The sequence below is a fragment of the Dipteris shenzhenensis genome, chromosome 7, assembly GCF_047967505.1.
Source record: "Dipteris shenzhenensis isolate YYH24624 ecotype China chromosome 7, Dip_SZ_1.0, whole genome shotgun sequence".
Classification (NCBI taxonomy): Eukaryota; Viridiplantae; Streptophyta; class Polypodiopsida; order Gleicheniales; family Dipteridaceae; genus Dipteris; species Dipteris shenzhenensis.
Window position 1 is genome coordinate 59365239 of NC_141602.1, and position 25301 is coordinate 59390539.

General features: G+C 40.0%; 1 protein-coding gene across 2 annotated transcripts; it reads left to right on the forward strand.

The window, feature by feature from the left end:
* Positions 1–5779: 5779 nt before the first annotated feature.
* Positions 5780–25301, forward strand: LOC147900587 (beta-glucosidase 6-like). Of its 2 annotated transcripts, XM_087376758.1 has the most exons (15): positions 5780–6089; positions 6276–6342; positions 6452–6510; positions 6596–6671; positions 6759–6830; positions 6912–6999; positions 7111–7357; positions 7432–7547; positions 7761–7981; positions 8136–8167; positions 8438–8540; positions 22082–22181; positions 22420–22497; positions 24869–24927; positions 25135–25301. In XM_087376758.1, the coding sequence occupies exons 1-15, from the start codon at positions 5997–5999 to the stop codon at positions 25284–25286; spliced, it is 1563 nt and encodes a 520-aa protein (XP_087232884.1). In that variant the 5' UTR covers positions 5780–5996; the 3' UTR covers positions 25287–25301. The 2 variants fall into 2 exon arrangements, with proteins under 2 accessions (XP_087232884.1, XP_087232885.1); XM_087376759.1 differs by lacking the exons at positions 24869–24927; positions 25135–25301 and having other exon boundaries at positions 5791–6089; positions 22420–22662.

Genomic DNA, 25301 nt, shown 5'->3' on the forward strand with positions numbered 1-25301 from the left:
AAAAACGGCCATTCCAAGACTTCGGGTGAGGTCCAAGGACATCGATTCTGCATGGCAATTACAGGTTTCACTCATTGGAATGATTACCCATGGGCATCAACAAGGTCATTATGGACACTTCACCCTCAATGGTTTGTGGCCATCTGATCCCAACTTGACAATTGGATCGCTCTCAATTTGTTTGCGCAACCTAGAGAGAATGGATATGCATGACCTCGGAGACCTTACTACTGATGGGATTCTAAGAAGCCGTGCTCTCCTTCCGAACGCTCTATGCTCAAGAAATGCTTTGGACTCCCATCACAGTTCTAAAGGTGCACATATTTCCACAAGGGGACCTGGCTTGTTTGAAATTGTAGATGCCACAATCACAAATGCAAATCTAAAGATTATACCAGAGAGTGACTCGAAGTCTTCCACAGATGCTATGACAACTTCCATTACAAGGGATGCAGACACATGTAGGAATTTATTGCCATTAGCTACTCGTGAAAATCCACCCTCTTCAAATGGATGTGTTGCTGTTGATCCAACATACCAAAAGTTGCCAGAAAACTTGCTACTCCAACTAGATAATTGTGGGTTTGAGAATAAAAATAGATACTTGTTTGCATACCTTTCTCTTCTTGTAGCAAGGGGCATTGTCAAGACAGTTCAATTGGGCTTCTTGATGGTAGGGCACAGACATGAGGACATTGATGCAATGTTTAGTAGGTTCTCTGAGAGTTTGTGAGTAGAACAAACATTCACTTTCGCTCATCTGATGGATACATTCAGAAAATGTACATTAGCTTCTCCAGCACCATTTCTTCTTACATGGGTTCCTAACTTCAAGTATTATGTGGATGGCTACATATGTGATGGGCAAGAAATGTTGGTTGGTCATGCAAAGCCATTACAATTTCAATTTTTCATGCAAGGTGAGAGACCTATGATGCGGTACAAGGTGCATCCAAAATCACCAAACTGGATGCCCATTAAAGGGGGAATTGAGATGTGGAAGAAAGATAGTGAGGGTTGACCATTGTTGCCTATAGGTTGCCCGGAGATACTGCCAATGGCTGCATTTGTGAGAGATCACTTGCAAGGAATATCGGGGATAAAGGATTACATTAAGTTTTGGGAGAGATGTGCAAGTGGAAAGAATGCATCGTATGAGTCCTACATTAGGCCAGTGATAAACTACTGGAAAACCACGATCGGTGAGCTTGAACAGGAAAACATCTCAGAGATAGGAGTACATAGAGATTTTTGGCCAAGAACACAGCCTGATGATGAGGAGGATATAGATGCTTGCATTAATGACTTCCAAGGCTATGAGGAATGGAATGATCACTATTGCAAGCCTCGAAAAGGTAAGCCAAGGGAAGAGTTTAGACCAATGTTGGATGTTAAGGAAGGTGACTTCATCTTGGTGAGGCCATTAGACCCGATATACCCCATATGGCTTGGGGTTGCCATATCAAGTGCCAAGATGGATGATGCATCTCCTAACTTCAAGAAATTATTAATTCAGTATTGGGCACCATTACTTAAGAGAAAGGGGCTCAGTAATGCACATGCCTATGTTGACTGCTGGAACAAGTATTGGGCAGAGAATAGGTTGGATCCATAGGTGTGGGAGTGTATTGATCCGGTGGTCTGGTCGTGGACATCAAAATCCATAAATAGACCCAAGAAGATTAAGATTCCACAGAATGTATATATCAAAGCATAGGAGATCTTGCTTGGTGTCAAAGCATAGAAAAATGGTGATCATTTTCTCCTTCTTGATCTCCCAAACTTCCATTTAAAGATTTGTTCTCATGTGATATTTCTCAATCGTTGTTATCCTATTTATGCATATTTGCATATTATTAATATGACAATATTTTAAAAGCTGTCTTTCACCAACAACTACTTTGTTTCTAGTGGTTCACTTTCCATGGTGTTTGTTAACACCACCAATTGGTGTTTAATAACACCTCAAGTAAAATATACATGTTGTCTCCAAACGGTGTTTCTTAACACCACCAAATACATGATTTTCAAACTCTACCACAAATGCTTTCTTCCAGTTGTTATACCCAATGAAACGTTTCGCAACCAATGAAGTTTTTCATAATCATTGGAATTTCCAACTAATAGTATATTTCAGTATTGGCAAAATTCCCACAATCAATGAAACTTTTCCCAAATTTAGTGAAACCTTTCCCAAAGTTAATGAAATCCACCCAATTTCAAAATTTCCAAAGTGCAACTTTTGTCCCATTTTATCTAATACGGCGTTTTTACCAGTGTTGATATATACCAACATTGATACCGATGAATGTTTATCGATACTAATACTAACACATTTACGGATACTTTGTGCCCGCAAAGAAAAAAGTGTATTTTCCATTGGTATTTCCATCGAAAACCGACAAATACCTCGTAGTGAGAGTTGCAGGATTTAGGAAGAGTTCAAGCTTGAGGAGTGGAGAGCTAGCCGCCTTCGCAACTTCAAGGTGTAAAGGTTTGAGGAGAAGGGTCAAGGAAGGGAGGAGGAGGAAGGGGGAGGCCTGGAGGAGGAGGAGGAGGAGCAGGGAGGAGGAAGAAGGGAGGAGGAGGAAGGTGGAGGGGGAGGAGATGGGAGTCAGGAGTACTAGGGTGTAGGGAGTGCAAGGGTAAGGGCATGATAGAACATGGAAGTGTAAGGGAGCATGGACGTAATAGAGATCATGGCATAGAACACAATAGTAAGCTTGAACCCTAAAACCCAAAGAGTGCCAAGATTCATTCCATTGAGAGAGATTTATACATGTTGGTCTCTACACAATTTGTATGTACCTCTAGGATGGACCTCTTTTGTAGGGGACCTCTTCGACAAGAGTTCCTCTTCTTTTTAGGGGATTCTCTTTGGTCTCTACACAAATTGGGGGAACCTTTTGAACCCTCCACAAACTGGGGGGAACCTCTTGACTCCCTACACTTTTTGGAGTCCAGTCTTTCTCTGTTTAGTTTTAGTCTTTTTCTCTCTATATCCTGATTTTGCAAGTATGATTGGATCTTTTTTAGAGAGGATTTTTTCTACCCTCATTCTTTTAGATTCATCATACCATCTTTTAGGCTTAAGAAATTACAACCGGAGCTTTGTCGCTACTCTACACACACAACGATCTCATCTTTGTTGCTCTGGACTACACTTCTAGCCCTTGTTACTGTAGCGTTAACACACGGGGTGCTTTCAATGTTCATGGTAGATAAAGAAGGTTGTGGAGCCTCTCTCAATATCCCGCTAGCCCTTTTGGGGAGTGAGAGAGGTAGTGTGGCTAGGAGGGAAGGGGAGTGAAATGCCCCTCTACTCGGTGCAGTTTGGGGGGCCATACACGTGGCCAATAATAACATCTACTAGGATTAAAGAGCATTTTGATTTCTTTGTTTGAAAGAGTAAAAAATAGGCAAGCTTCACATCCCATATTAATGTGACAATCAGCTCTAGGATGCCAAGTACATCTAGCCTAATTCTTCATTCAAAGGGATTACGTGCTACACCTTCATGATATGAAAGTTGAGTGAATAAGGCCCATTTCATCCTTCTTGTAGTAAATAGCTAGGTTGGACTTGATCTACTAACAAGACTTTCTATTGATGAATTTTAAGATATTGCATGTAGAAACACATAAGCTAAAATTAGAGGAAACAAACATTTGTATTTGTGGGAGTGTGTGCATGTGCAAGCATGCATACTTCATATTTATAGTGAGAATAATGACAAGAATCCTCAAATTTTGGATGTCTTTCTTAGTAGCTCAGCAATCCAAAAATGCTACTTTCTTGTATATTTGCATTCTTTCAATACTAATTCTAAACTTCCTTTGTGAAAAGATAAATTAACCCAAGCTTGATACTTAGAGAAACTTTTTTAAATAAGTTCACCCATGGAACTACAAATGCGTATATTAAAGTACCAAAAAATAGCCCAATGGTTATTACTTCCAAGCATGAATGGGTCCGTAATTTTGACCCTAGAGAGAATAGGAATTTTAAAAATAGAATAATACAAAGGCACAACTACTTGATTGACAATAGCTTCATCCATTGATACATGATATGCATTTGCTATCCTATATTCAAGAAGCTAGTGCCTTTCTAATCTTTGATTTAATTCTAAGTTCTTAGAGGCAAATTTTGGATACCCTAGAATACATTTCTCCTGAAGGTCAATTGGACCTAGAGATAAAGGAACCATCCAACTACAATCTTGCCCCCTCCTAGCATAAGTAGATGATATTGGATGTGATATCATAGCTCTTGTCAATCAATGTTGATTTTTCTCTCCTACAAACCTTAAAGTAGCTTTGTTATATTTATAATCTACAAACCATGCTATGCTCTCCTACAAACCATGCTATGCTCTCATAACCATGCTTTGTGTTATGAGAGCATAGCATGGTTTGTAGATTATAAATATAACAAAGCTACTTTAAGGTTAGTGTAGTAGAGCCATAGTAGTGGTGCCATCTAGTAGCACGGTGTAGTCCAAAATAGAACTAATAAAGGTATAGTGCAAGAGGGGAAGGGGGAGGATGATTAGGATCATCAAAGGCACAATGCAATAGTAGGTCAACAATAGGAATAAAGCAAGAACAAGACCAAGAGCAAGATTAGGCGTAGGAGCAAGAATAGAAGCATTCAACACCTAGTGCTTTAAATTTCTCATAATATGCCGATGTAAGGAGCATCTATCTTCTAATAACTAGGATATGTAAGTTTGCATCGCAAGGATGACATATATAAAGGAGCTCCTACATGCATTGTACATATATGCATGTATATTTTAAAATGTGGTTTGGTTCTTCAATGCACATGCAAATCTTTTATTAAAAACAAGTGTTTGTATGTAGACCTAGTCCATTTGCAATTAAAAGCCATGTATTGAATTTATGGATGTTTTTCATCAATGAATATTATAAATTTTATGATTATGATTGGCCCCACATGATGCATAACACACAATAGACCACGATTGAATAGAGGGACATAGAGGTTGATTTTTTCCCTTCAAATGATTTTTATGGTGCCTTTCAACCATTTCTACCATAAACTATTTTTTGATTCGTCTTGCTTGTTACATCATTCACTTGTTTTCACATGGAGTGCTTAGTTATATTCGAAGCCCTTGTCTTGATTTTGGTATGATAAGACTTTTTCTTATGTTATAACTCTCCATGATAAATGACATGTAAACTATTTGCAACGTTTATCTTTGCTGTATGACTTTGTGTGTTTTTTGAGATTCCAATGAATCCAATGGTGATGAGTTGAGATTTTGAAGTTAGAGGACCCAACTTAGATGCTGAATTCCATGTATGTGTCCAAGTCTAGTGCTTAAATTAAAGAACAATTATCGTTTGGAGTTCTATTTTCCCAAGAGTTGTCTAGAACTCTATTCTCGTAAGAGTTGTGTATTCCGAAACACACACCGTAATCCACAAAGGTTTTGTGACGAGCTGAGTTGTAACTCACTCATAGAAATTCTATCCCATTAAGCTAAGATTTGAGTTGTCATCTAAGCATGTTGTTCATTAATCAATGTTGTGGCGGGGCATGGACGAAAAATCAAACCCTTGTTGACGGTTTCAAGGTATCCATTACATTTTGGTCTTTTGTGAGCTGTTCTATCCGAAGCTTGCACGAAAGCCGAGTGAGTGATGCGACACGTTCTGACTATCGAAAATGGACGATAATCCGTCGTAAGATTTGTTTACTAGTTCTGTGGGATTGTTGTGGTAGGGAAATCACATCGATTGAGCCTTGTCGAAGTGAAAGTCATCGAAGGTGCGTGTTAGGCACCTTTCGCAGGAGTACGCCGACAAAGCGGCTACACGAATTCTTGCACGTTGTTTGGCGTGGCCACCGATATGATTTGCTCATCCGCCCCAGCTTCCTGCTGCTGGTCCTTCTCCTTTTAAAGCATCCCGCCTATTCAGAGCTTCTTCTATCCATTGCTCTCCTCTCTCGGCAAGTACACCATCATGGCAACCACCAGTACGACCATCGATCCTCTTATTAACCGGCAAAACTTCCCTTCAGGTTTTGTTTTTGGCGCGGGCTCGTCCTCCCAGCAGGTTCGTAAAGATTATTTGCTGCTCGTTGGGGAATAATTCAGGGTTTGAATTCGATAGAGAAACTGTGAACAAGCTGTGAGCGACAAATAAAAGCGAGCATGCGCTAGTAGAACTCTTCTATTTCTACTTGTATTCGACGAGTCATCCAGAGAGAACAGAGCATAATGAGTTTATTGCATTGCATAGGTTGAAGGTGCAGTGAAACAAGATGGACGTGGACCTAGCATCTGGGATACCTTCTCCCATGAATTCGGTGACGTGCTTCCATTTTACATCCTCTTGATACTCTGATCTCTCCGCTGAACAGTGTTTGTGGTCACAGACTGAACGTCCTAAATCTAGCGTGTAACTATCCTTGGCAGGACGTATCCAGGACTTTAGTAACGCTGATACTGCCGTTGACCAGTACAATCGATTCGAGGCATGGCTTCGATCCATATGAAACTTATATATAGCCCGTGTGGCTTAGATCCATTTGAAACTAAACATAAGGGTGGCAAACGCAGGAGGACGTTCAACTTATGGCAGACATGGGACTAGATGCTTATCGATTTTCGATATCATGGCCGCGGATATACCCTGGTATCTGTTATCTTGTCTAGAACTCTGTCGATGGACTTCAGATGGTATAACGATTGATCAGAGAGATGCGCTTTCTTGTTTGCGCAGAGGGAAAGGGAGCTGCAAATCAGATGGGCATAGATCACTATAATTCCCTTATTAATGCTCTCCTTGCCAAAGGTATGTGGAGCATCCACATCCCGGCCGATCCTAAATTTATAGCTTACTTGATATTCAGCTAAGGTCCACGATTTTACCCAGGGATTCAGCCATACGTGACTATATACCACTGGGACTTACCTCAAGCACTGGAAGACGCTTACGAAGGATGGTTAGACGCTCAAATCGTGTAAGCTTTCTCTTCATAAGATTTTAGATACCTTGACAGAATTGTCGCTCTCAACGTAAGCTCCGCGCTCGTTTTGATACTCGACCATTTGATTCTTTTTCGCTATGGCAGAAATGACTATGCTGCATATGCAGAGACGTGCTTCAGGGAGTTTGGGGACCGAGTGAAGCACTGGATGACGCTCAATGAGCCTCATTCTTTAGTAGCCGAGGGCTATGCAGGCTTAGGCTTGCTGGCTCCTGGCAAACGTGCTGTTCTCTCGGCATCTAAAAGTTCAAGAATTGAGCCATATATCGTGGGGAACAACCTGCTGATGGCACACGCTGCGGCTGTTGCCATCTACAGGAAAACATATCAGGTTGCAATCCCCCAAACTCGAATTGCTTTGCTGCTACTTTTTGCTGGTCGAGCTCTTACAAAATGCTATTACAGCCCAGTCAAGGAGGCTCCGTGGGCATAGCATTGGATAGCAAATGGTACGAGCCATATTCAGATACCGACGAAGACAGAGCAGCGGTGCAAAGAGCTCTGGATTTCGAATTGGGTTGGTGAGTGGCAGAAAGAACTTCGATGATCAATGCCTCCATCGTCTATGCTGCTCTGAATTGATTCAGCTTTCCATGCTTGTCTATAAGCTCTAAGATTGTCTGAATTGGGTTAACTTTGTAGGTGTTTTAATGTGTGCTTCTCTGAAATGAATTGCTGTCCTCTTTGTAAGGTTTCCATGACCTATGCTGCTCTGAATTGTGTCACCTTTCCAGGTTCCTACACCCGCTCATCTTTGGAGATTACCCCGACTCCATGCGCCAGAACGTGGGTGATCGATTGCCTTCTTTCACCTCGCAACAATCTGAATCGCTCAAAGACTCTGTAGATTTTGTGGGCATCAACCATTACACCAGTTACTACGCTCGTTCCTCCAAATTCGCTTTGCTGGAGGAGCTCCTGGAAAACGACCCAGATGCGGAGGTGATCACTCCATGTAAGATTACAGTTCTCCGTGTATCTAGTGCGCTCCCAAAAAATTAACTTGCATGTAGGCAATGTGTTTTGCTTCCATGACCAAAATTTTCCGCATGCATTGTTGCTTTGCTTTCGCTGGCCCTGGATTTTATCTGGCTGCTATGTGACTGCAGTTGCTCGTGAAGGAAAGGCGCTGGGCGACAAGGTAACGACAGCACGCTTTCTCCCTCCCTTACCTTCTGTCTTCCCTCCACAGAATTGTATTTTGTCTTCCCTATGGTTTCCAGGTCATCTTGTAGCCATAAGGCAACTGTTTCCCCATTTTCGTCTGGCTTCAATCGTATTTGTATGTTTGTGAACCGTTACCCTTAGTATTGCCGTACGTCACCCCAATTAATTTTTTAGGAATTTGCAGTTTTGCATGCCAAAGTGGAGAGCCTTTAATCACGTGACACTCACATGTAAAAATTTACAGGCAGGTGCAGTGTGGCAATACGTCGTGCCATGGGGTTTAAGGAAGCTCATGAAGTACATTCGCCTTAATTACAACAATCCAGCCATTATCATTACTGAGAATGGTGCGTTCTTGTCTTATCCTTAGAACTTTTAGGACTTTTTTTTCGAAAGAACGCTTCTTGAAAAGGGGGTGACTCGTGAGGGCCTTTAAAACAAGGTGAATGATATTTAGTCATTCATAAGGCTTGCCCAAGATCAAAAAAGCAAACAAAATGGAAATGGTGTGAGCAAGACTCTAGGAGATAAAGAGAGAGAGAGAGAGAGAGAGAGAGAGAGAGAGAGAAGGGGGGAGGGAGGGAGAAAAGGTGGAGATGGTGTGTAAGAAGACTTGAGGAGATAAGGAAGGGGCGAGAGAGAGAGAGAGAGAGAGAGAGAGTCAAGCACTTTAAAGTCTACATTCAAGTCCAATGAAGAAGAGTCAACACATTCTCTAATAGGAAAAATGCACTTCCAAAAATTCTAAAAATACCTAATTTCTACTTTCCCAAATTTGAAGCGTTGCTAAGGCTACCCAGAGGGCATGCCAAAGAGCATATAAAATGTGAAGAGAGTGGGAAAGGTGTAAGGAGTCTCACTTGCAGCTTTCTCACATACACAATGGGGAAATACACACAAAGGTGGAGGCTGAAAACCGTTTTCCTCTTCTTAGTTATAAAAGCCAAAGAACTCTCTCTCCTAGTATAAAAGGAATAGATGAACCCTATATGTGGGTCTCAAACCAAACTCAACTAACCTAGGTGGCATACTAACTGAACCACTAACTAGAGTACATAAAGATAGCTATCATCTAGCTACTATTCATGGGCAGTGTACCAACCGCATCTGCAGCTAACAAGTCCCGAGGTGACATAAATGCACAACGGTCACCCTAGCATATCACGAGTGGAGCTCGATATCTCAACACTCCCCCTCGATCTCAATCCCAATTCCTGCGCACCAAGAAGGTCTCTGAACTTGCACAGCTTCTCTACGCCCAATGCTTTCGTGAATATGTCAGCTACCTGATCCTCTGTGCTGACATAAACTAGATCAATAAAACCTACTAGAATCTTCTCCTGCACATAGTGGTAATGCACCTCAATGTGCTTTGTTCTAGCATGATAGACTGGGTTATTTGCCAAGTGTATACTGCTCATGTTGTCATAATACATGACAACTGGCCCATCTATAGACTGATGCATATCATAAAGCAGCTTATGCAACCAAGCGTCCTCACAGCCAGCCATTACTGCATCCCTATATTCAGCCTCTGTGCTCGACAAGGCAACTGTAGGTTGTTTCTTACTGCTCCATGTGACTGCAGCACTCCCAAAAGAAAACACATATCCACTAGTAGATCGTCTATTAGAAATACCACCAACCCAATCAGCATTAGTGTATCCATGCAATTGTATCTGAACCCCAGTCTCACAAAATAGTCCATAGTACAATGTGGACTTCACATACCTCAAAATGTGTCTAGCTGCATCCAAATGCAGTTTCCTTGGAGCCTGCATAAACTGACTTACCAACCCAATAGCATAACTCAAATGTGGCCTGGTAATAGTCATATAAATCAAACTTCCTACTATGCATCTGTACATAGTAGGGTCTTCCAAAAGCTCACCTGCATCTGAACTCAACTTTACATTCTCCTCCAAAGGATTTGAAATAGGCTTACAGCCTATCATCCCATATTTGGACAGCATGTCCAATCCATACTGCCTTTGCAAAAGCCATATCCCACTTGTGGATCTAATCACCTCAATGCCCAAGAAGTAACGCAACTCTCCCAAATCCTTCATCTCAAACTTCTGCTTCAATAGCATTTTCACATGAAGGATATCTTCATCACTATCACCTGTGATGATCAAACCATCAACATAAATGACAAGCAGCATAATACCTTTTTCTGTTTTTCTCACATAAAGTGAGAAATCTACCGTGGAAATCTGAAAACCAATAGTGACAAGATATTGTCCTATCTTGTCAGACCATGCTCTGGGTGCTTGCTTCAAGCCATACAAGGCTTTCTTCAACTTGCATACAAACTCAGGATGAACAGCATGCACATAACCTAGTGGCTGCTCCATATAGACCTCTTCTTGCAAATCACCATGCAAGAAGGAATTCTTTACATCCATCGGATGTAAAGACTATCCCTTCGATGCACCCATAGCAATGACTGCTCTTACAGTTGCCATCCTTGTAACCGGACTGAATGTTTCTTCATTTTCAATGCCATATATCTGTGCATACCCCTTGACAACTAATCTTGCCTTGTATCTGCTCACAGAACCATCTGCATTGTGCTTTACCTTATAAACCCACTTGCAGCCAATTGCATTCTTGTCTTTAGGTGAAGGCACCAATTCCCATGTAGCATTTGCTTCCAAGGCATCCATTTCTTCATCCATGGCTTTCTCCCATTTTTCTTTTCCCATGGCTTGCTCAAAAGAAGTGGGTTCTGATTATTGTATCACTTTGACCATATAGGCATAGTGAATGGCTATAAATCCATCATATTTTAGCCTATCCACAGGATACTTGACTTTGGTAGACCTGCACAAAATAGGCTCACTACCAGGTGCTCTCAAAACATCCCTTGTCTTCCTTACTCCAAGTATAACAACAGAAGGAATACCCAACTCATCATCAAGGCTCTGTTCTGAGCCACTGGATTCACCATCCACATAAGAATGACATGCATTCACATCAATGATGGGCTGATCTACTTCCTCTTTTCCTTTTCATGATACTTGTATACCACTATTTGCATTGCTTTGAGGAGATTCTCCTGATCTCAATTTGCCTATCCATGGCAAAGTATGTGAACCACTGCTAGAGGACACTGTAGGTCCACTAATATTTTGTGATTGCTGCGGTGAATTCTATGCAGCATTACCATTTTGTGCATCTACATCATCAATCACATTTACTAGTATATACCAGCTGATCATCTCATCAAAAACAACATCTCTGCTCACTGTAAACTTATGAGTAGAAGGGTTATAGCATATATACCCTTTCTGTTATAAAGAATATCCAATAAAGATGCACTTCTTAGCTTTTGGGTCCAACTTGGTTCTCAACTCACCTGGCACATGAACATAGGCAATGCAACCAAAAACTTTTAAATGAGAAATATGTGGTTTTCTGCCAGTATACCTCTCCTCTGGTGTCATGCCATGTATTTCTACAATGGGAGTCCTGTCCATTATGTAGACTACTGTAGCAACTGTTTCAACCCAATAAAAATTTGGCAGGTCTTTTTGTTGAGCATGGCACGAGCTACCTCTCTAATATGCCTGTTTTTCCTTTGTGCGAGTCCATTTTGATGTGGGGTATGACTGCATGAATATTGCTGCTTTATGCCATGCTCCTCCAAGAACCTTGCAAACTCATTTGAGAGGTACTCTCCCCCTCCATCTGACCTTAGGCATTTTATTTGCAAGCTTGTTTCTTTTTCAACCATAGCTTTAAAAGATTTGAAATGCCCAAACACTTCACTTTTCTTTGTCATAAAATACACCCAAACTTTTATGGTGTAGTCATTAATAAAAGTGATAAAATAATGACATCCTCCAATAGATGCAGCTTTGGTAGTCCACATATCAGAGTGGATTAATTCCAATGGCCTCTTACTCTCTTGAACATGTCTACGAAATGGTTTCCTTGTCTATTTTCCAAATTGACAGGCTTTACATATCTTATGCATTTCTGCAACCTTGAACTTGGGCAATCCTGCAACAATACTTTGGGCCTACATTAATTAAGTCGCTGCACATTAACATGACCAATGTGTTTATGCTAGATATCAATATCTACAACTACACCGGTCCCATGTGCAAACATTGCTCCACTCAATTCAGGCATGTCCGCATCCAACGTAAACATCCTATCCTTCTTCTTCCCTTTTGCTATCAAGCAACCTTTATTTTTCATATCCTCAACAAAGCATCCATGAGGATTAAATCTGACATGCAAGCCCTGCTCAACCATTTGACCAATAGGAACCATGTTCTTGGTGATGTTCAGGACATGAAATACATCAGACAGATATTTCTTTTTCCCATCCTACATAGACAAAGGAATTTTACCAATCTGCATAATAGGATATGTAGTATCATCACTAGTCTCCACAAATCCTGGTTTTTTCATTTTCCTTGCATCCTGCATCCATTCTGCATGACTTGTCATGTGTTTGACGTACCTGAGTCAACATACCACACATCATTGCTTTCTTCTGCACTTGTCACAGAATTGGTCATGTGCTGCATCATAAACAAATGCTCATTTCTGTCATCACCCTGTCTACTAGAGGATGCATAATTGCCTTGCTACAATTTTCCATTCATAATGTCATTTTGCTTTTTGTAGTAGTCTTTGTTGAGATATCGAGCTCCACTCGTGATATGCCAGGGTGACCGTTGTGCATTTATGTCACCGACTTGTTAGCTGCAGATGCGGTTGGTACACCACCCACAAATAATAGCTGGATGATAGCTATCCTTATCTACTCTAGTTTGTGGCTCAGTTAGTATGCCACCTTAGTTAGTTGAGTTTGGTTTGAGACCCACATATAGGGTTCTTCTATTTCTTTGTACTAGAGTTCTTTTGGCTTTCACAACTAAGAAGAGGAAAACTGTTTTCAGCCTCCACCTGTGTGTGTATTCCCCCAGTGTGCATGTGAGAAAGCCACAAGTGAGACTCCTTCCCTCTCTCTCACTATCTTCACATGGTATCAGAGCCTTGTTTGTGGTAAGGAGCTCAAGAAAGCAAACCAAGTTTGTGGTGTCCTGGTAAGAGGACCAGTGTTGCTTTCCTATTTCGAGTTTGGGAGCAAATCTCTGCAGGTAACACAGCCAGAAGTGCAAGAGTGCACTGTCTCAGATAAAGACGCCCTTCGCAGTGTGGCGAGAGGGGAGTATATGTTGCGGGAGAGGGGGAAGCCCTTGGTGACTTTGTTTTTCTAATTCGAGGCCATTTTGGGGCCCGTTTTGAAGGCAGAAGTTCTTCGCAGGCACTCAGAAAAAGGCCCTATTTTTTGTGTGACCACTGCTCGGCTGGTCGGTGAAAAATTGCCACAAAAATTGCATCGTATGCCTATGTGCAGAGATATTGGGAGTTGCAGAATCATGCTTGTTGCCTGTTGATGCAAAATCGTCACTAAGAAGTGACTGTGTGGTCAAATACTACTTTCGTCAGTTTTGCAGATCTGCCCGTGTGAGGCAAAAGCTGTGTTTTTTGTAGTGACAGAATATTTTGCAGTGTTCTGTAATGGCATCTGATTCTCTTTCACAGATTGTCACAGAAAAGCTTGACAAGAACAACTTCTAGGCATGGAAGTTTAGAATGACGAATTTCCTTATGGGAAAAGGCTATTGGGAGTTCATTACAAGAAATGAAGAAGAACCAGTTCTTCCTAATGTTCCCAATCAACAGGAAATGCAAGCATTTAAAGGATGGCATGAGAGAGCCAGAAAAGTTATTTACTGGCTGTCTATCAGTATTTCGAATTCTATGATTGTGCATATTCAGGATGCAAGTACGCCAAAGGAGGCATGGGATACTTTGGCAAAAATGTACAGCACAAATATGCAAGCCAAGAAAATGCAGCTCAAATAGGAGTTGCACAATGTGCAGAGAGAAAATTTGAGCATAAATGACTACCACATGAAGGTGAAGAAAATTGTAGTTGCACTTGCTTCCATTGGGTCGCCAGTGGAAGATGATGATCTAGTTTCTGTGACCTTGAATGGTTTAGGAAAGGATTATGCACAGTTCCGGACATCCATTGCCGTCCGTGAAAAATTTCCTGATTTTGAAGAGTTGTTTGCTCTTCTAATTTTGGAAGAGCAGAGAAATGGGGGTGCATCTTCTTTAGAAGAAACTTCAAAAGAAACTGTCTTCTACTCAAATGCTGGAAGAGGTAGAGGCAGAGGAGGCCGATCTGTAGGCCATGGTAGAAATCAGAATATGCAGCAAATTCAAGAAAACCAGTCCTATGGAGGAGGACGTGGTAACTCTAGAGGCAAGGGGAGCCAAAGAGGCCATGGTGGATGGCAGAGAGGCCAAAATGCAAACAACAATGTTGAATGCTACTATTGTGGTAAAATGGGTCATATGGCTAAGAATTAAATCTATTTTATGATCTACATCTCTCTCAGGAGGTAAACCATTAGGTAAATCAGACGGAAAAACATTTTTAAATTCAAACATTAAATCATTGAAAGAAGATTTATACTTTTTAACATTATCAAAACAACATTACTTCTTTCCGATGTAGAAGACATAAAATCACCAATAAAAGTAAGTTCACAAAAATATACCTTGCATTCTTCTTGGTGTAGTAGTCGTTCCAATTCCATCGAACAAATAAGAGGAGAGTTAGTCACATCATGTTCTCCTTGAATCTCAAGACTCTACCCTCTTTTTCAAACATAATGGAGTTATTAAGATAACTTCTTTGTAAGCTATGCCCAAGACTATACAGCCATTCTCGACCAAGCACTATGGTGTAGAGGTGGATATTCAAGGCTATCACGATGCCTTGGATTTCCAAATCATGCATCTCGAGCAAACAGCACTCTGGCATATCACGAGTGGAGCTTGATATTTCAACACTCCCCCTTGAGCTCAATCCCAATTCCTGCACACCAAGTAGGTCTCTGAACTTCCACAGCTTCTCTGTACCCAATGCCTTCGTGAATATGTCAGCTACCTCATCCTCTGTGCTAACCTAAACTAGATCAATAAAACCTACTAGAACCTCTCCCCACACATAGTGATAATGCACCTCAATGTGCTTTGTTCTAGCATGATAGACTGGGTTATTTTCCAAGTGTATACTGCTCATGCTATCACAATAAATGACAACTAGCCCATCTATAGACTGATGCATATCATAAAGTAGCTTATGCAACCAAGCTGTCTCACATGCAACCATTGCTGCACCCTTGTTCTCAGCCTCTATGCTTGATAAGGCAACTATAGGCTGTTTCTTGCTACTCCAAGTGACTGTAGCACTCCCAAAAGAGAACACACATCCACTGGTAGATTGTATATTATAAATACTACTAGCCCAATCAGCATCAGTGTATCCATGCAACTGTATTCGAACCCTAGTCTCATAAAATAGTCCATATTGCAATGTGGACTTCACATACCTCAGTATGCGTCTAGCCCCATCCAAATAGCATTTTTAATATGTGTCCTTCATCTCAAACTTTTGCTTCAATAGCATTTTCACATGAAGGATATCTTCATCACTATCACCTGTGATGATCAAATCATTAACATAAATGACAAGCAGCATAATGCCTTTCTGTGTTTTTCTCACATAAAGTGACAAATCTGCCTTGGAAATCTGAAAGCCAATAGTGATAAGATACTGTCCTATCTTATCATACCATGCTCTGGGTGATTTCTTCAAGCCATACAAGGCTTTCTTCACCCTGCAAATAAACTCAGGATGAATAGCATGAACATAACCTTGTGGCTACTCCATATAGACCTCTTCTTGCAAATCACCATGCAAGAAAGCATTCTTTACATCCATCTGATGTAAAGACCATCCCTTTGATGCAGCCATAGCAATGACTACTCTTACGGTTGCCATCCTCGCAACCGGACTGAATGTTTCTTCGTAATCAATGCCATATGTCTGTGCATACCCCTTGTATGCATAGACATATGTCCACAAAACCATCTGCATTGTGCTTCACCTTATAAATCCACTTGCAGCCAATTGCATTCTTGTCTTTAGGTAAAGGCACCAATTCCCATGTAGCATTTGCTTCCAAGGCATCCATTTCTTCATCCATGGCTTTCTCCCATTTTTCTTTTCCGATGGCTTGCTCAAAAGAAGTGGGTTCTGGTTCATGTATCACTTTGACCATATAGGCATAGTGAATGGCTGTAAATCCATCATATTTCAACCTATCCACAAGATACCTTCCTCTAGTAGACCTGCACAAAATAGGTTCACTACAAGGTGCTCTCAAAACATCCCTTGCCTTCCTTACTCTAGGTGTAACAACTGAAGGAATACCCAACTCGTCATCAACGCTCTGTTCTAAGCCACTGAATTCACCATCAACATAAGAGTGACCTGCATTCACATCAGCCATGGGCTGATATACTTCCTCTTTTCCTTTTCATGATACTTGCATACCACTATCTGCATTGCTTTGAGGAGATCCTCCCGATCCAATTTGCCTATCCATGGCGAAGTATGTGAACCACTGATAGAGGACTCAATTCATCTGGCACATGAACATAGGCGATGCAACCAAAAAGTTTCAAATGAGAAATATCCGGTTTCCTACCAGTATACCTCTCCTCTGACGTCATGCCATGTATTGCTGTAGTGGGAGTCCTGTTCATTATGTAGACTGCTGTAACAACTGCTTCAGCCCAATAATAATCTGGCAGGTCTTTTTCATTGAGCATGGCACAAGATACCTCTCCAATATACCTATTTTTCCTTTCTGCAAGTCCATTTTGCTGTGGGGTATGACTGCATGAATATTGCTGCTTTATGCTCTGCTCCTACAGGAACCTTGCGAAATCATTTGAGAGGTACTCTCCCCATCCATTTGACCTTAGGCATTTTATTTGCAGGCCTATTTCTTTTTCAACCATAGCTTTAAAAGCTTTGAAATGCCCAAACACTTCACTTTCTTTTTCATAAAATACACCCAAACGTTTTTGCTGTAGTCATCAATAAAAGTGACAAAATAATGATAGCCTCTAATAGATGCAGCTTTAGTAGTCCACACATCAGAGTGGATTCATTCCAATGGCCTCTTACTCTCTTGAACATTGTCTAGGAAATGGTTTCCTTGCCTGTTTTCCAAATTGGGAGGCTTCACATACCTTATGCATTTCTACAACCTTGAACTTAGGCAATCCTACAACAATATTTTGGCCCTATATTAATTTAAGTCATCGTACATTAACATGACCAATGCATTTATGTTAGATATCAATATTTGCAACTACATCGGTCCCATGTGCAAACATTGCTGCACTCAATTTAGCTATGTCCACATCCAATGTAAACATCCTACCCTTCTTCTTCCCTTTTGCTATTAAGTGACTTTAATTTTTCATATCTCAACAAAGCACCCATGAGGATTGAATCTAACTTGCAAGCCCTGCTCAACCATTTGACTAATAGAAACCATGTTCTTGGTGATATTCGAGACATGAAATACATCAAACATGTATTTCTTTTTCCCATCTTGCATAGACAAAGGAATTTTACCAATCTGCATAATAGGATGTGCAGTATCATCACCAGTCTCCACAAATCCTGTTTTTTCCATTTTCCTTGCATCCTGCATCCATTCTACATGACCTATCATGTGCGTTGATGCACGTGAGTCAACATACCACACATCATTGCCTTCTTCTGCACTTGTCATAGAATTGGTCATGTGCTGCACCACAAACAGATCTCATTTTTGTCATCACCCTGTCTACTAGAGGATGCATAATTGCCTTGCTGCAATTTTCCAGTCATGATGTCATTCTGCTTTTTATAGTAGTCTTTAACCATATGACCCATTTTACCATAGTAGTAGCATTCAACATTGCTATTTGCATTTCGGCCTCTCTGCTATCCACCACGACCTCTTTGGCTCCCCCTTCCTCTAAGGTTACCACGTCCTCCTCCATAGGACTGGTTTTCCTAAATTTGCTACATATTCTGATTTCTACCATGGCCTCCAGATCGGCCTGCTCTACCTTTGCCTCTACCTCTTCCAACATTTGAGTAGAAGACAGTTTCTTTTGAAGTTCCTCCTAAAAAAGATGCACCACCATTTCTCTGCTCTTCAGAAATTAGAAGAGCAATCAACTCCCCAAAATCAAGAAAATTCTCATGGATGGCAATGGATGTTCAGACTTGTGCATAATCCTTTCAAGGTCACAAAAACTAAATCATCATCTTCCACTGACCCAATGGAAGCAAGTGCATCTGCAATCTTCTTCACCTTCATGTGGTAGTCATTGATGCTCATATTTTCTCTCTGCAATTTATGGAACTCTTGCCTGAGCTGCATTTTCCTGGCTTGCGTATTTGTGCTATACATTTTTGTCAAAGTATCCCATGCCTCCTTCGGCATGCTTGCATCCTGAATATGCACAATCATAGAATCTGAAATACTAATAGATAGCCAGTACATATCTTCTCTGGCTCTCTCATGCCAGCCTTTAAATGCCTGCAACTCTTGTTGATTAGGAACATTAGGAATAACTGGTTCTTGTTCAGCTCCAGTAATGAACTCCCTTAAGGAAATTCATCATTCTAAACTTCCATGCTTGGAAGTTGGTCTTGTCAAGCTTTTCAGTGACTATCTGTGAAAGAGCATCAGATGCCATTACAAAACACTACAAAAATATTCTGTCACTATAAAAAACACAACTTCTGCCTCACAAGGGCAAATCTGCAAAACTGACGAAAGTGGTATTTGACCACACAATCACTTCCTAGTGATGATTTTGCATCAATAGGCAATAAGAATGATTCTGTCACTCCCAATATCTCTGCACACAGGCATACGATGCAATTTTTGTGGCAACTTTTCACTGACCTATAGAACAGTGGTCGCATAGCAAAAACGCGGCACTTTTCTGAGTGCCTATGGAAAACTTCTACCACCAAAACGGGCCCTGAAGTGGCCTCAAATTAAAAAAAATAATGTCACCTAGGGCTTCACCCTGTCCCACAGCATATATTGCCCTCTCACCACACCATGAAGGGCATCCCAATCTGAGACAGCAATGCACTCTGCCACTTTTCGGCTATGCTACCTGCAGAGATTTGCTCCCAAACTTGAAAAAGGAAAGCAACACTGATCCTCTTACCAAGACACCGCGAACTTGGTTTGCTTTCTTGAGCTCCTTATCACGAACTGGGCTCTGATACCACGTGAAGAGAGTGGGAGAGAAGGAAGGAGTCTCACTTGCGGCTTTCTCACATACACAATGGGGGAATACACACAAAGGTGGAGGCTGAAAACAGTTTTCCTCTTCTTAGTTGTAAAAGCCAACAGAACTCTAAGTACAAAAGAATAGGTGAACCCTATATGTGGGTCTCAAACCAAACTCAGCTAACTAAGGTGGCATTCTAACTGAGCCACTAAGTAGAGTACATAAAGATAGCTGTCATCAAGTGATTATTCATGGGCAGTGTGCCAGCCACATCTACAGCTAACAAGTCGGTGACATAAATGCACAATGGTCACCCTAGCATATCATGAGTGGATCTCGATATCTCAACACCAAATGCATTCCAATAGTAAAGATGACAACAATATTATGTGCTAGTGAGTAGCCCATCAAGACTTTTTCTTAGACCATATTATCCCCATCTTATTTCCTTTTGAGCTTCTATAACACACATATAAAATCATTTTTGGAACTTACATTCTAAAGTAGTCCCATTAGATCTCTTCTTCTAGACTCTTCCTCAAGCATGCCTTTAGCTCAATTTGGATTTTGCCATCCATATCATCCATATTTTATAGCCATGGTGATATTAAACTTCAATGTATCTATGTTGTCCTCAAAATTATGTTACTCTACCATGGTAGCCTCACAACTAAGGGCCAATGGTACAGGGAGCATGTGGTTTTGCTTAGTGTAGATGCGAGTCTATAGATGGCTTGAATGGACTGGTGGAGATTAGCTAGCTCTCTAGCCTTTTTTATACCACATTAGTTGTTTGCAAGTTCTTTGAAATAGATTTTATCTACCTTTGGGATTTATGGACAATCATAGACATTAGTTTGATAAGGTCCCTTCACTTACGCCATGATTGAAGCATGGCATGAGTAGAATCTCTTACTATGTTCCTTATTTACTCCTCATTTACTCACACCTATGTTTACTTATTGTGGGACCCCTAAAGACATGGAGCGTTACTACACTGCCTCTTCCACCCTCCCCACTCTGCCCCCTTGGGCCCCTCCCCCTCTCCTTTTCCTTCCCCCACCCTCTAGCCACCCCTTGGCAACAATATATCAAAATCACAAGGATTCATCAAAAGAGGGATCCCTCCCTAATTTTTCTCTTCCCTTGTGCATAGCCTTTAATTGTAGATCTATCATAGATGCCACCAAGCCCATTTATAATAAAGGAGATTAATTTCAAGAGGAAACGTTTTCAAGTCTTTACTAATCTACTCCAATTTCCAATATAGTAACTTCATCAATCAACTTGCAGACGGTGCAAGTCCATGAAAAGACTTATATTATGATTGGTTGTATGGTTATCTATCTGTCAACTACTCATTCCCCTAGTATCTCTTTAATATTTTGAGTCATGCAATACTCCCAAGGGCTCATTTTTTATTTAATGGCACCCCTTTAAAATTCCATGAGAATGCTATGAAGGAAAGTTCTTTAGCATCGAGTCTAATCAAAACTACTAGGTTTCTTGCATATCCTAGCATCCAAAGCTAGTACCACTATGCTAATAATCTAAATTTTGTTTTGTTCTCTACAAACCCAATTGAATTGGCCTTTTTTAACATAATGAACCTTGTGAGATTGCTCAAGAAGATGCCTCTAGTGGATTTGTACTTGCTACTCTAGATTTTTCGAGGATTTTTCTCTAGGGTTACTCATGTCCTCCATTTTCCCCTTGCATAAGATGGAGGGATAAATACTATTTTATTAGTAATAAAATATACATGGAGAAGGGATCATTGATATCCATCCCTCTTCCCTTGTGTTGTATCTAGGTAAACTTTCTATAGTAGATTCTTAGATCAACTAAGGTAGAATGGGGGCATCCCATCCTCACTATCCTTTCATCCTAAATTTTCCTGGAAGTTGGTAATTGGGGCATGTATTTTGCATTGAATTAGCACACATAAAGTTGATATCACACTTGCAAAATCCATTTTTGTCTTAGTGTTGGATTCACATTTGGGCATAGCTAATACAGTTTATCAAATGTCAATCAAGGAAACAAACCCATGGCATACCAAACTTCATGGTATATCCATGTACATGTAGCATACTATAACATTTTCTATTGTTTTGTATGATTTATTTCGACACTATAAGGTGGCTCTAGTCTCTAAAGACATTTCTCCCAACCTTTTTAAAGGTTAACTTAGTATGATCTTTTCCCATGATTTCAAACTAGTATCCCTTTCACTAATATCATTGTTCATAGTCATATAGTCATGGAGTGCCAGGTGCGAGGTCCAAGTATAGAAATATTTTTTGCAATATCTTATCTTTCATAATTTCCTTAGAAAATGTAAGAAATTAAGTGGGTATCTTGTAAGAGAGAAAGTAGATATCATTGTTACATAAGACATGTCATCATAAAATCTTTCATGTATTAGAAAATCACATAAGAGACAAGAGTTCGTAGAGGACTCCAAAGACAAAAATTGCAAACAAGAAGCATAAAATATTTTCATCTTCCTCTCTCATTACTACTAAGATCTTAATAATAGAAGGAAGAAGTAATGGAATAATCTCATGTACAGATATAGTTTGTATAGTATGTAATTACTTCTTTGTAAGGCCGCCTCTCTCAAAGTCTATTGTTTTATGGTTGTAATCTTTTACTTATGCATAGTGCTCATATAATGTAGGTTATGCTGATGGAAACAACCTCTTCCAAAAGAAACTTGAAGATGAAAAACGCATAAGCTATCATCAAGACTACCTTTCAAACTTGCTGGATGCAATCAAGTGTGTTTCTATCCTATTGCCTTTTTCATCTACATTTTCCTTAAAGATTTTTCTTTTTACTAAGAGATATATGCTTGACAAGATATATCCATTAAAAACAAAAGGGACAATATTTATATTTCTTAATTTTCTTTTATATTCTTCAATTCCTATGGCTACAAAAAATTAGTATTATTTTAAAGAATTTGTTGCTTTACTGAAGACATGATCATTGATATTTTTGTAAAATTAATTGCAGAGATGGTTCCAACATCAAAGGCTACTTTGTTTGGTCTTTTCTTGATAGTTGGGAATGGAACTTTGGTTACTCAAATAGGTATGGTCTTTACTTTGTGGATCACAAGGATAACCTTAAGAGATATCCTAAGGATTCTGCCAAATGGTTCAAGGATTTCTTACAAAGGAATTAGGACCTTGAATGAAAAAGTGATATGTCATCTTATTGATATGTTATTTTCATTTATAAATTGATATTATTGTAGAGATTATTATCTATATTAGCTTCTCCAATGAGTGGAATGGCAGATAAGAAATGGAAGAAACATTTCCTAGGAGTCTTATTGTTGGATTTTAATAGCTTTACAATTAGACACAAAGGTGGGATATATATTCAAGACAACATGCTAGGATAGGTTTTCACACCTCAAGTTTCTACTAGTTTAAAACAATGCCATTTAAAATCATACTTGAACAATGAATCATGGTTGATGGAAATTTCTGCCATTTCAAACCATACAAATGCTTCTTCCTTAAAACTTTTTGGTCTAGCATGCACACACACACACACACACACACACACACACATGCATGCATGCATGCATGTAGGAATGCACACAAATAGACATACACACACACACGTGTGCACGTGCACTGGTCAATGCTTGCTTGAGTGTAACCATTTTTTGTGAGGTTGGGGGCATTTTTTATATATAGGTATCTTGCCTAACCCATAAAGTATGCATTGCTCAATGGAATTTGGCAAAGTTGAAGAGTATAAGAGAAAATAATTTATTCAAAATGTCAACATTTTTGTTTTGCATATACTTGCAACCAAGTAATCTTTCAAGAGTACACTACATGACACACCTAATTGAGAACATAAGATGTGGTTGGGAAATCACAGCGGCTAAAAATTTTGCTACCCCCATGCATTTTCAAATGTTTACACCTCTCGCCCTACAAATATTTGAATGTTAAAGTGCATCCTCCTCCTACCACCTCGCAACCTACACTATGTAGAGTTAGCTTGATGTGACCTCATTCTTTTGGTTTAGAATTATCTTCTTTATTCAGGTAAGTTGTCATCTATTTTTTGCTCACCTTCAAGCTAGCTGGCTTGTTTTGATTGGTCTATTATGGTGGTTCATTGATCGTCATCATGGCATCAATGGTAAGATGTAGCTCTTTAAGGCTTGCAAAAGAAGCAAACAAAGGCTACGAGATATGAAAGCTAAAAAACTTGGTCAAGGCACAAGAAACAAATTGCAAGACAAGGAAAGAAATGGCACAGTATCAAAATGGCAACAAAAGCTACTTTTGCAATGTTTGTGGAGCGAGAAACAAGAAGAAGAAAGAAGACTCCTTGTAGAGCACCAGTAGGAAGCAATTTCCAATGCACACATTTGATCATTGTTCTCAAAGTGAAGAACACAAGCTATGGTCTCACAATTGGTGGGAGAGTTCAAGGCAACCATTCAAGTGAATACCATTCTTGATTCTTCACAACCTTTAGCTTTCACTCTAAAATTCATAGAGTGACAATCCTACCAACACCATAAGAGATGCATGCCCAAGAGATGATGCTCTCTAACTTTTCACATAGAGGCAATGCTCACAAAGTTCAAAGTTAGAAAAATAACCCAAATGGCATAAGAGTTTCATTACTTTCAAACGAGCTTCGTTCCCCTTCTTTTATGGGTTGATTTAGTCTACTTCCCATAGAGACAAATGCTCACAAAATTCAAAGTCAAAAAAACCCAAATGTTGTACTTAACCCAAATGGAATAAGAGTTTCATTCCATTTTGGCTCATATGGCCCAATTAGCAATACCACAAAAAAGTACTTTCTACTCGGTTATTGCAATAGCATGATCAGACACCCCTGATACATGTAAGGGATATAGAGTCCCACACTTGGCACCCTTGGCCAACTGAGCATGTAAGCCCAATGATTGGTAATTTACTGCACTCATAGAAATCATGCATGCAAGCCTGGTGGTGGCTCGGGGGGTATACCTCCCAAAATTTTAGTGTACCACGTGCATTTAAAAGGAGGGGTATTTTAATTCTACTTTTAGAAAAAATTTAACAAGTTTACAATAATAGGAGGGGGTTTTTAATTCAACTTTAGAAAAAAATCCATTAGTTTATAAGTAAAGAGAGGTCGTGTTATTGGGGAAAAAATTTTAGTGGAGGGGTCTTTTAAATACCCCTTGAACGCACATGATACCTATGATTTCTTAGTGATGCACCCCCCGAGGGTGGTGGTAATTGGTAGGTGAGTAATTATAGGTCACTGTGATGGCTACTAATTAACTGCAAGGCCGGTGGAATCTTAGCAGCTATTGCAGTTGATGCACTGATAGTGCTATGCTCTCTTGGATGAATTATTAATGCTTATGCCCATGGATGGTGTTTATGCTTGAGGCATTCGGCTCATTGGGTTTGCCATTGTTTTGTCATTGTACGTTGGCATTTTATTTTGGGCTAGATTTGCTCATATGGATGCATAGTATATCCACACAAGGTCAGATGCATTTTGATGCTTTGAGCTTTGAGTTTTTAGTGATATTACCTTCCATTGTGGTAGACATATTTGGGTGCACTTGGTATTTGGTGTGATTCTTTCTTGTAGGCACTAGCATTTTGGATTTTTCTTATTTGCACCATGGCATCATGAAGTTTTTCAACATTAAAAAGTTGATGGGACAAACTTTCTCTGTGGAAAGAACAGATAAGCGAGAGATAAGCGATGTGCTTATTCAAAAGAAGAAGATTAAACCCTTGGAAGGGATTGTAACTAAGCCTACAGCTATGTCTGAGAATGATTGGAATGAGTTGGATGCATTAGCAAAGTCTACTATTAGACTTCATCTTGCAAAGTAAATGTATTTCATAGAG

What these genes read in the sequence shown, in the direction of transcription:
- LOC147900587 (XM_087376758.1), top strand. Translation starts at nt 5,997, where the DNA reads ATGGCAACCACCAGTACGACCATCGATCCTCTTATTAACCGGCAAAAC. An exon ending in ATGGCCGCGGATATACCCTG is followed by an intron (nt 6,672 to 6,758) that starts GTATCTGTTATC and finishes TTGTTTGCGCAG; the next exon opens with AGGGAAAGGGAGCTGCAAAT. An exon ending in CTGGATTTCGAATTGGGTTG is followed by an intron (nt 7,548 to 7,760) that starts GTGAGTGGCAGA and finishes TCACCTTTCCAG; the next exon opens with GTTCCTACACCCGCTCATCT.